Raw genomic sequence first — 15,243 nt, forward strand, 5'->3', positions numbered from 1 at the left:
TATGCATTTCAAGTCCTAAATCCATAGGTGGCAGTATGAATCAAGCTAAATCTGCGTGGTAGTGACTGGTGGTTGGTTCCTGTGCCATTAACATGGCTGGCTGCTGGCTAGAACCGTATCTGAAGACAAGATCACACCTGGGGGATATGGGATGGTTTCACAGCAGCATAGCACAGCGCTGGCCAGCCCAATGTTCAACCTGAGTCAGAGGGAGGGAGAGCTAGCATGCACACACATGCACAACACACACACACAGAGGGGGTGGGGTTGGGGGGTGGATGATGCGGTAATGACAAAAGACAATCTCTCTCTCCCCATCTAATCTTTTTGTTATGGCTGGGGTTACACATGCAGTCATCTGATTAGAGAACACTAGAGGAGAACTAGATTGGGTTACAGTAGGTCAATGTGAGAGAAAACGGAAAGGGAAGGAAGCCATACTGTTCTTATGGATTTGAAATGTCCATTTACTTCCTGGTATTTGATGTTTTTCCACCACTGCTTTTTGGTCAGATTGATTGCTCCCACAGATGTTTTTATTTATTTACCAACCAGGATTGCTGTCTTCGTGTTGTAGTGATACTTAAGTATTGTTACTGCATTAAATTATGCATTACATTTTGGGTGTGTAGGCCTGTACTATATTAGCTGTGATGAATGTATGGATGCTCTTAAGCATACATTGTGTACTTACAATGTGTAAACATCTCTCATGGCCCATCATTCTGTCTTTTCATGGCTGTGAGAGGCAGTCTGTGTGTGAAAGGATAGTTGTTCAAAGATGTCCTTTGATAGCTCTGTTGTTTCAGGGAGAATAGAATAGCAGGCAAACACTTTTTGAGTGGCATGGCCCTGCATTGTGTCCCCGGAGCAGAGGTATGAGTGGGGACACACACAGGCATGCAGGGACACACACAGGCATGCACGCACACACACACTAAAGTTGCTAGAGATTGATGCTTCCGGCGGTGCCAGTGCGTCAGCGTTTGGGATCATAACAACAGCCAGGGAATAGTGCTGCATCCCAAATGTCACCCTGTACTGTGTACTGACCAGGGCCCTGTGGGCTCAAAAGTAGTGCCCTATGTAGGGAATAGGGTTCCATTCGGGATGCACACAGTGTTCTGCTCAGCACTGGGATTTGCTGCTTCTATTCCTGTCAATCAGCGAGGAAATGCACACTAATCTCATCCTCACCAAGGGGACAGAACAGAAACCCTCATGAAGATCCTTAGCTCATGTCCTAGAAACAACACCTGATTTTTTTAAACCACGCCAAAGCAGCACCCTTAACTTACCTCAGAGGCACACCACATACAAGCGCATAGCAGTACCCTACTGGTATGTGCTGTCTGTCTGTCTGTCTGTCTGTCTGTCTGTCTGTCTGTCTGTCTGTCTGTCTGTCTGTCTGTCTGTCTGTCTGTCTGTCTGTCTGTCTGTCTGTCTGTCTGTCTGTCTGTCTGTCTGTGTCTGTCTGTCTGTCTCTTAACTCACTCACTCACTCACAGTCAGACTGAGATACACACACATATGCATTCCCCTGAACTGGCCGTTGTGTGTGTTACTACTGGGTGTCTCTGCAGGCGGATCTTTCTCTCTCAGGGCTGTCAGACAGAGCAGAGCTGCTATCAGCACAGGGAGCTATTCTCTCTCTCTCTCTCTTTCGCTGTTTCTCCTGAGCCCGTCCCGCTAGGACACTCATCATCTCTCAAACCCCATCTGGAAAAAGTTCATCCAGCAAGAACTCTCTCTCTCTCTCTCTCTCTCGCTGCGCTCTGACTGCAGGTCCAATCAGGAAGCCCAAGTATGTGGAGAGCCCTCGTGTTCCTGGAGACGCCATTATCTCAGAGCTGAGGAAGGTGGCTGATAGCAAGACAGAGTCCTCTCACAATGGTGAGTGTACTGTGTTTGTGTTTCTATGGGGTTTGTTGGGGTTTGGCTGTGACAGTTTTACAGTTTTATTTGTCGTATGTACAGGATACACATGGTACACACCGTTCAACAAAACTTGCAGGTTCCATCTCGACAAAAAAAACACAAAAAAACAAGCAATTTAAAAACAACATCATTAATCATCATGAATAGATCGACGGTCAAGAGACAGAAGGTTGAGAACTTTCATGGCTTGAGTGAGGTCACCATAGGGAGGAGGTGGTCAAGGGGAGAGCCAGGAGGAGACAGGCAGCACGTGACTCAGTCAGATGACGTCAGAGTTCTGTACTAGCCACTGGGCTAGTAGCTAGCTAGCTACTCTTCACCACTACCAAAATGTAGCACCCACTTGGGTGATATTACTGCAGTCACGAGGCGCCAGAAAGCACACCACACTTTAATTGTAATTCAGGAGTGTCCTTATAACTGGTTATTTGTCATCTCTGTACAACTTTGTATTCAGACAGTTGGCATACCTGTAATCGAATAAAAACGTTGCATGGTAGCATAAAAAGGGAGAACCATGCACAGTAGTGATCATTTTGATTAACCTATTACAGATTTTTGGAAAATGTATTTGCATACTAAATTTACAAAATAGTAAAAACGTGATTTATTATCAGATTTTCAAAACCTTTAAATTAAATTTAGAATAGAACAATAGGAAATTACTATGGAAAATAATATTACTTAGATTTTATTACTTTATTATTTTTCATTCCTTTTAAAGTCATCATCTCATCTCTGCTCAGGCAGTAGCAGCCAGCCAGACAGACCCATCTAACGTTATCTCTGTGCTCCTCATACTGTACTTTTTTTTGTCATTCTATTTAGTTAGATTAGCGTGCTAAAGTATGCTGCAGAGCTGTCTGAAAATCATTTGACTAGTTCTTCAAAGTAGATAAGGCATACCTTCACGAACTGTCTCTATCTCTCTCGCCGTTGTGTTGTGTACATTCCTCTCTCATTCGGGTCTATGCGGTCTGTGTGTATCTAACCTAACATACCCGGCATAAAAGTAAATCCGTCTCTGTTTTAGCCGGTAAAAACAGGTGCAATGGATTATGGCCATTGTAGTTAACTACCACGTTGCTGTGCTGAACTAGGTTGAATATTTGCTTGATGAAAACTACAACTCCCTTCAGCTCAGCGTCCCACATAGTTCTTGACTTGATTTCTCTCGTGAATTATTTGAGTTCTCTCTAGTGTCTAGAGAAATGGTGCGTTGGGCTCACACAAAGAAATAAGTCAAATTAATTCAAGTAATTGAACAGATATAGGTCAATTAGTTGTTTAATAACCAAAACCCAAAAAACTAAATGTTGCCTAATTAATCTCTCAGCACTAATGTTGATTGCATGAATCTTAAACGTACTGATTGATTGAATTACTTCTAATTAATTTGTTATTAGATTCAATTATCACTTTATTATCACTTTACCTATCTTTAAAATAACAGGCCTTTTGGTGTCAAGTGTCAATCATAGAGATTGCCATTGAGGGCTTCCACCATTTAAAAGTAGTTAACTGGGTAGGGATTCCTATGGGCTGGGAGTGATCAGCCAATGATCAGAGAGCATTGTCTTCTTCAAATTGGGTGGCCTATGGTTTTTAAACCAAAGGGAATATCCAGGAACCAAGACCAAGATTTATACCAGGGCATTGGTCCCAAGATCCAGTGAATTGAGACCATGACAAGTTAAAGACCGAATTTAAGATCAAGAGTGCATGGGCCCTTCTTCAGTTTTAAGAAGCAGTAGAGTACAAGTAGAGTACAATTGATTACTGTAGAGCACAGCTCTACATATTTAATATATTTGTAAAAATGTGTATAAACATAATTCCACTTTGACATTATTGGGTATTGTGTGTAGGCCAGTACATACATTTGCATCTTTGCTCAAATGCATGTAATGCCTGACAATATTCCAGAAATGTATGGCTATGACATCTAGTCTATGGGTTGGCCAAAGTGGTTCCTAATTCGCTTCCATAAATTACTCTTTACGTATTGATCAATGGAGAACATTTCTTTGGCCACCAAGCAAAAACTTTGGCAGTGATATAAATTAAATTGTGATGGTGAGTATAAAAACTAAACTTTGGATTTCAACTAATTTTAACATCCTATCATAAAGAGCGCATGTTCACCTTGATAACAAACACGTTTCCCATTTCAAGAGGTAAAAATGTTTCAATTCTATAGTAAGTGCCATTTTTCAGCGTAATTAAATTATGAGATCGGGCATTAGGCTGTTTTTATTTATTTATTTGATTTTGATTTAAACCAAAACTTTAGAGCCTGGTCAAAAATAGCACTCTAAATAGGGAATGAGGTGCAATTTGGGCTGAGTCTCAGAGTGAGCAGCTTACTTAAGGTGCACAGGCTCGTAACACGGTACATTTGTTGAATGTTGGGGGGATCAAGTACAGTCAGTCCCGGACTCCTTGTCATCAAACAAAGCCCAATATAACCTGTCCTGAGTTTACACCTCCACCCTCCTCAGAGTACCGTACATTTCCCTCATGTTTTACCCCTCCAGCCCAATTCCCCCTGGCTGGCCTTTCACAGTGGGCTTGCTGACCCCAGAACCCCTCCAGCTCCTCATCCGCCAGCACTCTGCCACCAACATGTGTTTACAGGAGTGGGCTGGCCCAGCGTTGTCTTAACCCTGCGTGTGCTACAGCCTGTGTATACAGAGACGCTCAGTGCAGCACTCCCCTCTAGGGTTTCAGCTCTGTGCCAAAATGGGATTTTCACGCAATGGAAATTCTACATGACTGTGGCAGATCTGGAGGCCTCCGGACATCTCTGCTGTAGTCTTACTACTCCTCCAGGCCATGGGGATTCTAAACCATCTGACTGACCTGGTGGAAAGGGATGTGACCCAAATGGCACCATGTTCCCTATGTAGTGCACTACTTTTAACCAGAGACATGGACCCTGGTCAAAAGTAGTGTACTAAGTAGGGAAACAATGGTGCCATTTGGAACGCATGTGAAGTTAACCCAAACAGCAGGGGAAAATGACAAGTCGAGCCGTAGTACACATCTCAGCGCTTGTAGGGACTGTGGAGGGAGCTTTCTCTGGGCATGTTCTGTGTCAGGGGCTGCTAATGCATGCAGTGTGTACCTCTACCAGCCAGCCTCCCATACGCCTCATCTAGAGCACTTACCATAAAAAGAGGAATTTGGACTGCCGAGAAATAACACCGCCATGAGGAATTAGTCAACATATTTCAGTAATGGCAGACAATCATGTAGAATAAATCATGTACAATTAGGCACTTTATAAGAACTCTGTAACGAGGCCTAATTGGTACGGCTCAGCTGTCGTGAGGCCCAGGTGCACACACACACACACACACACACAGCTATAGAGTTTCACCTCTCATTCTGAACTCTACACAGACTCCAGTGAGATCACACTCCTCTTTGAATGTCCTTTAAAGTTGTGTGACTTGAAATGTACTTGGGGATGTGTGCTTGTTTCAACCATCGTTCATCCACTCTCATGTCAACAATGAGCTTGTGTTAGTTCTGTGGGAGTAATGTCTCACGGACAGACAACTACACTGACTGACACGCATATTTGGTTGGTTCTGAGAGGTTATGCTAATCATGTGACCACCAGGGTTCAATTAAGAGGGTTTGCAACATTGTCAGTGTAACTGTGGAATGCTGTCAGAGAGGATCGGAATGTCGGAATGGGAATGAGTGGAATTTCCATCTGAAGTTTGCAGCATGAGAACTGTGTGACATTTAGACCAGGATCAACAGCGCAGTGGCTCAGACAAGTTGTGAAGAGACTTTTTTTCTTCTGAACGATATCTCCTTTCGAAGGAGATTTACAAGGTTTCACAGCAATGCCAATGGATGGATAATGAAAGAGAGAAAGAGGGAGTGAATGAGAGAGACTACTGGGTGACTGAAGAGAACGGACAGTAGTGATGGGGGGGAAAAAGTCGATGCAATTACATATCTTTATATATTTTTTGACGATATATTGTATCGTGTCGTTTTGATAGGGAACCAATTTGTTTTCAGCACTTTTATTTCCATGACTGATCAAAACTAGTTTTGTCATGGCTCTCTCTTGTCCCTTTGAGGCAGACATATAGTGAGCAATATGTTTGGAACAACGAATCGCAATAAAATCACAGTATATAATCACAATACATATAGAATTGTGATAATTGCAATACATATTGTATCGGTACCTAAGTATTGTGATAATATTGTATTGTGAGGTGCCTGGCAATTCCCAGCCCTAGGGGCTTTGTAGGGGGGTTGAATGGTTTGTCTATGTGCTGGATGTCACAGGAAATGCTGGATGTCTTTTTAAGATAACAATTTCAGTCTTTTATGTTGTATTTAATGGATACCACAACTCAGGCACATGGTTTCTGTCCTCCATTTGTTTTTTTGTTGGGCTTTAAAATGGTCTTTTCTTGGAGGATGGGGTTGGGTCTAAGAAAATTAATGTGTGTCTGGACTGAAGGCATCTCACTTTGATTTGTCTTTGAAGATGGATACAGTTTCCTGCACACCAGTGGCTTGTGTGTGTGTGTGTGTGTGTGTGTGTGTGTGTGTGTGTGTGTGTGTGTGTGTGTGTGTGTGTGTGTGTGTGGACATGCAAGTGTCTGTCATGCATTTTGTGTGTGTGTGTATGAAACAGAAAGACAGCAGTGGTCACAGACCTCAAGGCATTTCTCTGTCAATCAGGTCTGAACCATAGCTCTCGGTTCTCTTGCTCTGTTCTCTCTCTCTCTCTCTGTTCTCTGTTGTCTCCCTGTTCCTCTTTCTCTCTCTGTTCTCATGCTCTTTCTCCATCCCCTCTGCCTTTTCTTTCACTCTTGCTAAATCAGGGATTTGAAAAAGTGGCTGAAACATTTCACGTCCGTGTTTCTTGCGACATTCATGCACTTTTGGATCTTTCGGCAACCTCGAGGTTAATTCGTTGTGGATTTGGATGGAACTAATTGATCGTCTACAGTAAACATTTGCTGTATCTAGGGCTGTTGCAGTGACCGTATTACCGCCACACCATCAGTCTTGAGTCATGACCGCAGTAAAATTCTACATGACCGTTGAGTCACGCTAATCTCCTCTTATGCACTCTGGAGATGCCTTGGTAGTATACATCTCGCTAACGACCATCAGGTTGCTAATGGCAAGGTACTCAGGGCTCGGTTGTCCCTGTAACTACTCTGACAGCAATGCAAATGCAATGGAAAATCACATCAAATCCGTATCATCAAAACCGTATCGTGATTTTAAAACTCAACTCTCGGTGCTCGATCAATTTGAAGAAAGAAGTTGAGTGGAAAACATGGTCATTGTGGATGTTGTTTCAAAGCCGAAAACAGCAAAATGGACAGTGCTTTCTAAGGTGATGATTAATTCAACACACCAATCCACATGTTGTTACGTTACAGCCTTATTCTAAAATTGCTTAAATACATTTTTTCCCTCATTCCCTCATCCGTCTACCATAATGACAAAGCGAAAACAGGTTTTTAGAATTCTTTGCAAATGTACACTACCATTCAAAAGTTTGGTGTCACTTAGAAATATCTTTGTGTGTTTTTTGTGGTATCCAATTGTTAGTAGTTACTATCTTGTCTCATCACTACAACTCCTGTACGGGCTCGGGAGAGACGGAGGTCAAAAGCCATGCGTCCTCTGAAACACAACCAAGCCGCACTGCTTCTTTAACACAGCGTGCATCCAACCCGGAAGCCAGCCGCACCAATGTGTTGGAGGAAACACCATGCACCTGGTGACCTGGTTAGCGTGCACTGCGCCCGGCCCGCCACAGGAGTCGCTGGTGCGCGATGAGACAAGGATATCCCTACCGGCCAAACCCCCTCCCTAACCCGGACGACGCTAGGCCAATTGTGCGTCACCTCACGGACCTCCGGTTGTGGCCGGCTGCAACAGAGCCTGGGCGCAAACCCAGAATCTGGTGGCACTGCAGTACCCTAGACCACTGCGCCACCCAGGAGGCCCTTGAAATGTCCTTTTTTTTTTTTTTACACTATTTTTTGTCCATTAAAATAACATAAAATTGATCAGAAATACACTGTACACATTGTTAATGTTGTAAATGACTATTGTAGCTGGAAACGGCAGCTTTTTTTATGGAATATCTACATAGGCGTACAGAGGCCCATTATCAGCAACCATCACTCTTGTGTTCCAATGGCACGTTGTGTTAGCTAATCCAAGTTTATCATTTTTAAAGGCTAATTGATACCAGAATAGAAAGAGGAGTGGGAGGCTCCGGTGCACACCTGAGCAAGAGGACAAGTACATTAGAGTGTCTAGTTTGAGAAACAGATGCCTCACAAGTCCTCAACTGGCAGCTTCATTAAATAGTACCCACAAAACACCAGTCTCAATGTCAACAGTGAAGAGGCGACTCCGGGATGCTGGCCTTCTAGGCAGAGTCGCCTCTTCACCGTTGACGTTGAGACTGGTGTTTTGCAGATACTATTAAATGAAGCTGCCAATTGAGGACTTGTGAGGCGTCTGTTTCTCAAACTAGACACTCTAATGTTGCAACATCAGCTTCCAACTCACACTCTCAAACACATATATCCCCTGAACTCAGCTCACTCTCCAGATCCCAATCACCTGAATTCTGATCACCTGTTCACACACATGTATGTCATTTACACACACTATTTAGTTCAGTTCTTTGCACCCCATCATTGTGAGGTATTGTTTGTTTTGGTACACATTCTAGTCGGAGCTCTGTTTATTTCCATATTGTGTATTGTAATTTTTGGCCATCATCACTAACAACTTTGTTTTGCCTATTCCCTGCCAGTACTTTTGCCTATCAGATTTCCTGTCATCAGCCTCTTGCCTGATCTCCCGGAAAACCTTATTAGCCTTTTCCCTGCCTGTACTGTTAACTTTTTGGAGTCCCTGTGTATGACCTTCTGCCTACCCCTGGACCCAGCTACCTGCCTCCTCCTGTGGTCCTTTACAAATAAACGCCTACTGCGCCCTGCACTTGAAACCAGCACTCTGTCTCCCATCGTACTCATTACAAATGTACTTGTCCTCTTGCTCAGTTGTGCACCGGGGCATCCCACTTCTCTTTCTATTCTGGTTAGGGCCAGTTTGCGCTGTTCTGTGAAGGGAGTAAAAAGCAACTGATTTAAGATGTCTTTGGTACATAATTGGTCTAACCTAAACTTTAAAATTTAACAAATTCAAGTAATCACCTTTGAGTGTGGTCTGCATTATTAAGCATACTGGATGGACTGGTTTCCTTATGCTACGCTCCAAACTTTCTATCCATGAGTCTGGGAGAGAACATATAGGCCTAGGCGATGCTGTTGGTTCATTGATTGTGCAGGGCGGCTTACAGAGTTAGCCTACAATTATAGTGAGTTTGTATATTATTTTGAATAGCCTAATAATAGGGATTTATTATTTATTTTCATAATTAATAGGCTGACACATTACCTTTAGCTACAGAATATATCACCACTCTACATTTCCATCTCCTCCTCTCTCGTTCATTCCTTTCTCGAGCGCATAGAGAGAGGGGCTGTCAACAGTGTAGTTAAATATGCTTTGTTGTGAAAACATGTTACTATTGATTTTCTCGGAACAGATTTCACTCAAATGAAGCACTGGGTAGTTGCAGGAACAGGGTTAGAGAGCCCATTGCATACAGAGTTTGGGCGGAATATCACCTGTCGCGCAGCAAGGGGCTGCATGCTCCTTTTAATATTTTTTTATTTCACCTTTATTTAACCAGGTAGGCTAGTTGAGAACAAGTTCTCATTTGCAACTGTGACCTGGCCAAGATAAAGCGTAGCAATTCGACACATACAAGTTACACATGGAATAAACAAAACATACAGTCAATAATACATTAGAACAAAAGAAAACAAAAAGTCTATATACAGTGAGTGCAAATGAGGTAAGTTAAGGAAATAAATAGGCCATGGTGGCGAATTAAGTACAATATAGCAATTAAACACTGGAATGGTAGATCGGCAGAAGATGAATGTGCAGGTATACTGGGGTGCAAAGGCGCAAAATAAATAAATACCAGTATGGGGATGAGGTATGTAGATAGATGGGCTGTTTACAGATGGGCTATGTACAGGTGCAGTGATTTGTAAGCTGCTCTGACCGCTGGTGCTTAAAGCTGGTGAGGGAGATGTGAGTCTCCAGCTTCAGAGATTTTTGCATTTCGTTCCAGTCATGGGCAGCAGAGAACTGGAAGGAAAGACGACCAAAGGAGGAATTGGCTTTGGGGGTGACCAGTGAGATATACCTGCTGGAGCGCGTGCTACGAGTGGGTGCTGCTATGGTGACCAGTGAGCTGAGATAAGGCGGGGCTTTACCTAGCAGAAACTTGTAGATAACCTGTAGCCAGTGGGTTTGGCGACGAGTATGAAGCGAGGGCCAACCAACGAGAGCGTACAGGTCGCAATGGTGGGTAGTGTATGGGGCTTTGGTGACAAAACGGATGGCACTGTGATAGACTGCATCCAGTTTGTTGAGTAGAGTGTTGGAGGCTATTTTATAGATGACATCACCGAAGTCGAGGATCGGTAGGATGGTCAGTTTTACGAGGGTATGTTTGGCAGCATGAGTGAAGGATGCTTTGTTGCGATATAATAGGAAGCCGATTCTGGATTTAATTTTGGATTGGAGATGCTTAATGTGAGTCTGGAAGGAGAGTTTACAGTCTAACCAGACACCCAGGTATTTGTAGTTGTCCACGTATTCTAAGTCAGAGCCGTCCAGAGTAGTGATGCTGGACGGGCGAGCAGGTGCGGGCAGTGATCGATTGAATAGCATGCATTTAGTTTTACTTGCGTTTAAGAGCAGTCGGAGGCCACGGAAGGAGAGTTGTATGGCATTGAAGCTCGTCTGGAGGTTAGTTAACACAGTGTCCAAGGAGGGGCCAGAAGTAGACAGGATGGTGTCATCTGCGTAGAGGTGGATCAGAGAATCACCAGCAGCAAGAGCAACATCATTGATGTATACAGAAAAGAGAGTCGGTGGCACACCCATAGAAACTGTCAGAGGTCCGGACAACAGGCCCTCCGATTTGACACACTGAACTCTATCAGAGAAGTAGTTGGTAAACCAGGCGAGGCAATAATTTGAGAAACCAAGGCTGTCGAGTCTGCCAATAAGAATGTTGTGATTGACAGAGTCGAAAGCCTTGGCCAGGTCGATGAATACGGCACAGTAATGTCTCTTATCGATGGCGGTTATGATGTCGTTTAGAACCTTGAGTGTGGCTGAGGTGCACCCATGACCATGACTCTGAAACCAGATTGCATAGCGGAGAAGGTATGGTGGGATTCGAAATGGTCAGTAATCTGTTTGTTAACTTGCCTTTCGAAGACCTTAGAAAGACAGGGTAGGATAGATATAGGTCTGTAGCAGTTTGGGTCTAGAGTGTCACCCCCTTTGAAGAGGGTGATGACCGCGGCAGCTTTCCAATCTTTGGGAATCTCAGACGATACGAAAGAGAGGCTGAACAGGCTAGTAATAGGGGTTGCAACAATTTTGGCAGATAATTTTAGAAAGAGAGGGTCCAGATTGTCTAGCCCGGCTGATTTGTAGGGGTCCAGATTTTGCAGCTCTTTCAGAACATCAGCTATCTGGATTTGGGTAAAGGAAAAATGGTGGGGGCTTTGGCGGGTTGCTGAGGAGGGTGCCGGTCAGTTGACCGGGGTAGGGGTAGCCATGTGGAAAGCATGGCCAGCTGTAGAGAAATGGTAGTGGAGTGGTTGATGCGTGGAGTGAAATAAGGGTTCTGATCAGCCCAGACATTTCTATATGTAATCCCGTGTGGAAGCAGAGTTTTGATGGTTGCCACTAAAAAGAGGAGCATCCCAGCTGCTAACATATTTATTTCTCAGCTGTTCATATTAAGCACATGCTCTGCAATAAAACCAGAGTAGCCTACCCGGCATGATTTAAAAACAATCAGTCTGGAAAGCTGCCTCCATTCGCTATTCCAGTGCATACCGATGACATGTCTTTTTTCCCCTGCTTAAGTTCCTACCAATTTGATAATGGATAATGGGCCATTCTAAATGAAAACTAATTTGACATATTAGTAAAGACAATAGTCTGACCTTCTCAAATCATCAATAGGCTATAGTGGCATCATGCAGCCCATATGTGTTTTGATTTCTAAGAAATTCTAAGGTTTGTATCAGTAACTAAAGTTGCCAAATAACTAAAGCTAGCATATAGGACCTGCTTCAAATGATCACTTTTACGCTCAACATAGCCACTTCATATGCGCTCTTACTCCAGAATGGTTAAAATGTCCTTTCTATTTTATTCAGCTAAATTCAATTATATTGATCTGACTATAAAATCATATAATATAAAATAATGGCACGGGAGGTATAAGCATATCTTGTCTACTAAATGAACGAGCCTACAGCCTATGGCATGGCACATAGCCAGATAACATACAGTAGGCCAACTCATATTCTGTTCTTCTGAAATATAATTTCTTCAATTCGTAACCTTCCTAAAATAAATCATTTATTGTGATGGTGTATATTTAGACCTTTTTAAATGTGGATGTTCCAAAGGCGTGCCTAAGGGGCTTGTATGCAGCCAGTATGCATGGAGGCCTGGAGATGCTAAACGCGTTTATGTTAATTAACTGTCAATTACCGTGAGACTGGCACTTATAAGCAGGCTTTTGCATGACAATAACCATCTTACAAAATGTTATGACTGCCACTGCCCTAGCTGTATCTCATATGTTTAGTTCATATGGTGACATTCTTAACTGTATGTTTAACCAGGGGGCATTTTCCCAAAAGCGAATTAGTCTTCTCTATTAGCCCAGACAGACGATGGTCCTGGGTTCACCTTGTCGGCTCGGATGTTTGAACCAGCGACCTTTCGGTTACTGTCCCAACACTCTAACTGCTAGGCTACTTGTCGCCTATGACATCATCACCAGTTACATGCATGTTAAAGACGGTCTTCATTAGCCACAGATTTATCAGAAATGATCAGTCTCTCAAACAGCACGCTAGTATGGAAAAATTGCCTGGGAAGAGTTAGATTAATCGGTTCTAATAGGTCAAGTGGTCCAGGTCCAATTCACCACTGAACATCACTACTGTACATGTGATGAGCCACATGTTATTGTCACCACATAGATAGACTACAGTATGTTATTGGCTTCTGTTTAGGCCGAATCGCTCAATCTCTCACTCTTGAATCTCAAAGCCCAAAGCTACAGTACTGTCGGTCTGAATCCTTTCTGTATTTCATTTCACACGGCATTTAAAACCTCTCCTTTAGTAGATGGTACTTTATGAAGAGGTGTTTGAACGCTGATTGGGATACAGATGTCAGTTATGATTCATTGGTCCCTTTTCAAGATGAAAATATCTTTATGACAGCTTAGATGGACCCTAATTATGGTTAACTGTAACCATTGATATTTGAATCCCTTTCCATGGCATTTTCCGCCCTTTGTATGGTCCTCCTTCAATTAAAAGGAAAGGCAAAGTCTTTGTGTGCTTGTTTGTGTCTCCCCTGGTTAAAGGATGAGTCTTCATTATTCTCTGCTCTGCCTTTACAGCTTAGCCACAGTGTGCGTCCCAAATGGCACCATTTTCCCTATTTAGTGCGCTACTTTAAATAGGGAATACGGTGCCGTTTAGGACAGTCACAATGTCCTCTTGTAGGTTTAGATGGTGTTTACACATCACCTGACTTGCAGATTGTCAGGTTTGTTTGAAAAATTACATTCCCCTCTACAACCTTTCATACCACATATAAGCCTCCGTTATTTTCTAGACACTTTGAGGAAAAACGTTGTAAATGTGACTGCATCCAGACGACTGTCAGGTCTGCCATTGGCATGTCTCTGAGCGTCTGTCTGTCTATCCCTCAACGTTAAGTACAGAGTGTCAAGAGTGAAAGAGCTTGAAGAACTCTTTGGTTTGACTTGAAAAGTGTTTGACTGTCTGTCGCCCCAATAACAGTAATCACAGAGCTAGCAGCGGCAGGGTGGCTAACTGTCAATTGCACCGTCATGTCCACTTCCCAGTTTACCTGGGAAAGCTATGTGGTAACTCCTCTCTGAACATACCACTGGCTCTACCTGTTTCACTCTCTGCTGCACCCTCCCACTCTCCACTGCACACTCCCACTCTCTACTGTACACTCCCACTCTCGACTGCACACTCCCACTCTCCACTGCACACTCCCACTCTCCACTGCACACTCCCACTCTCTACTGCACACTCCCACTCTCGACTGCACACTCCCACTCTCCACTGCACACTCCCACTCTCCACTGCACACTCCCACTCTCTACTGCACACTCCCACTCTCCACTGCACACTCCCACTCTCCACTGCACACTCCCACTCTCCACTGCACACTCCCACTCTCTACTGCACCCTCCCACTCTCCACTTCACATTCCCACTCTCTACGGTACACTCCCATTCTCGACTGAACACTCCCACTCTCAACTGAACACTCCCACTCTCCACACTCCCACTCTCCACTGCTCACTCCCACTCTCCACTGACACCCCCACTCTCTACTGTACACTCCCACTCTCGACTGCACACTCCCACTCTACTGCACTCCCTACCTGCAGTAATGCACTCCATCCTGCCCCATATCCATCCACATGACAGCCCTTCCGTGTGGAAAGCAGCCTCTGCTCCAGCAGCGGGCTAGATAGCTGTAGTACAGTTGTGCAATGGAATGTGCACTAGGAGAGGCCAGTGCATTCTAATGGGAGATGTCATCTCTCCTCCACCTATGAACTCTCTGTGGAAACTGGAGATGCGTGCAGCATTCATCAAGTGTTCATTAAACAAGTTCCAGTGTTGGGTAACACTCCCAGGCTGCTAATGAGCGCCTGCTGGATCATTTACTTCTCGGCAGGGAGGAGGGGCTCAGACTGCTCCACAAGGCCGGGGCCCATTCAAAGACCCCCCCACCCCTCCTCCACTCATCCTTTCCCTGTACCACTTCACTGCCAAGGCTGCTGCTAAGTTTACCGCCTTGTAAACTGCCTGCCGAGGTAGAGGATAATGATGTTGTTTTGGTTTTACCTCCTTCGCCTCCCTACAATTATTGGAATAGCAGAGTGGTTTCCAAGTCTTATTTTTCCATATCTCCAGGCTAGGAAGAGATACGAAGGTCTAACAGAATGGAGCGAGCACAAGGAACTCATTTTCATCCTTGGATACCTCTTGATGAGTACAGATGTTAGTTAGGAAGACTGGTAGCCATTTTGGTTCTACATCCTCTCCACCTT

At 44.0% G+C, this 15,243-nt stretch overlaps 1 protein-coding gene across 4 annotated transcripts in view; it reads left to right on the forward strand.

Moving 5' to 3' along the window:
• The window catches only part of LOC112235851 (protein TANC1), a 266,252-nt gene that overhangs the window by 105,444 nt on the left and 145,565 nt on the right, over positions 1 to 15,243 (forward strand). For all 4 annotated transcript variants that reach the window (XM_042316348.1, XM_024404398.2, XM_024404414.2 and 1 more), the window contains one exon: positions 1,786 to 1,893. In XM_042316348.1, coding sequence (XP_042172282.1) covers positions 1,786 to 1,893 — 108 coding nt within the window. The remainder of the gene's footprint in view (positions 1 to 1,785; positions 1,894 to 15,243) is intronic.

Source organism: Oncorhynchus tshawytscha, linkage group LG03, assembly GCF_018296145.1.
Source record: "Oncorhynchus tshawytscha isolate Ot180627B linkage group LG03, Otsh_v2.0, whole genome shotgun sequence".
Classification (NCBI taxonomy): domain Eukaryota; kingdom Metazoa; phylum Chordata; class Actinopteri; order Salmoniformes; family Salmonidae; genus Oncorhynchus; species Oncorhynchus tshawytscha.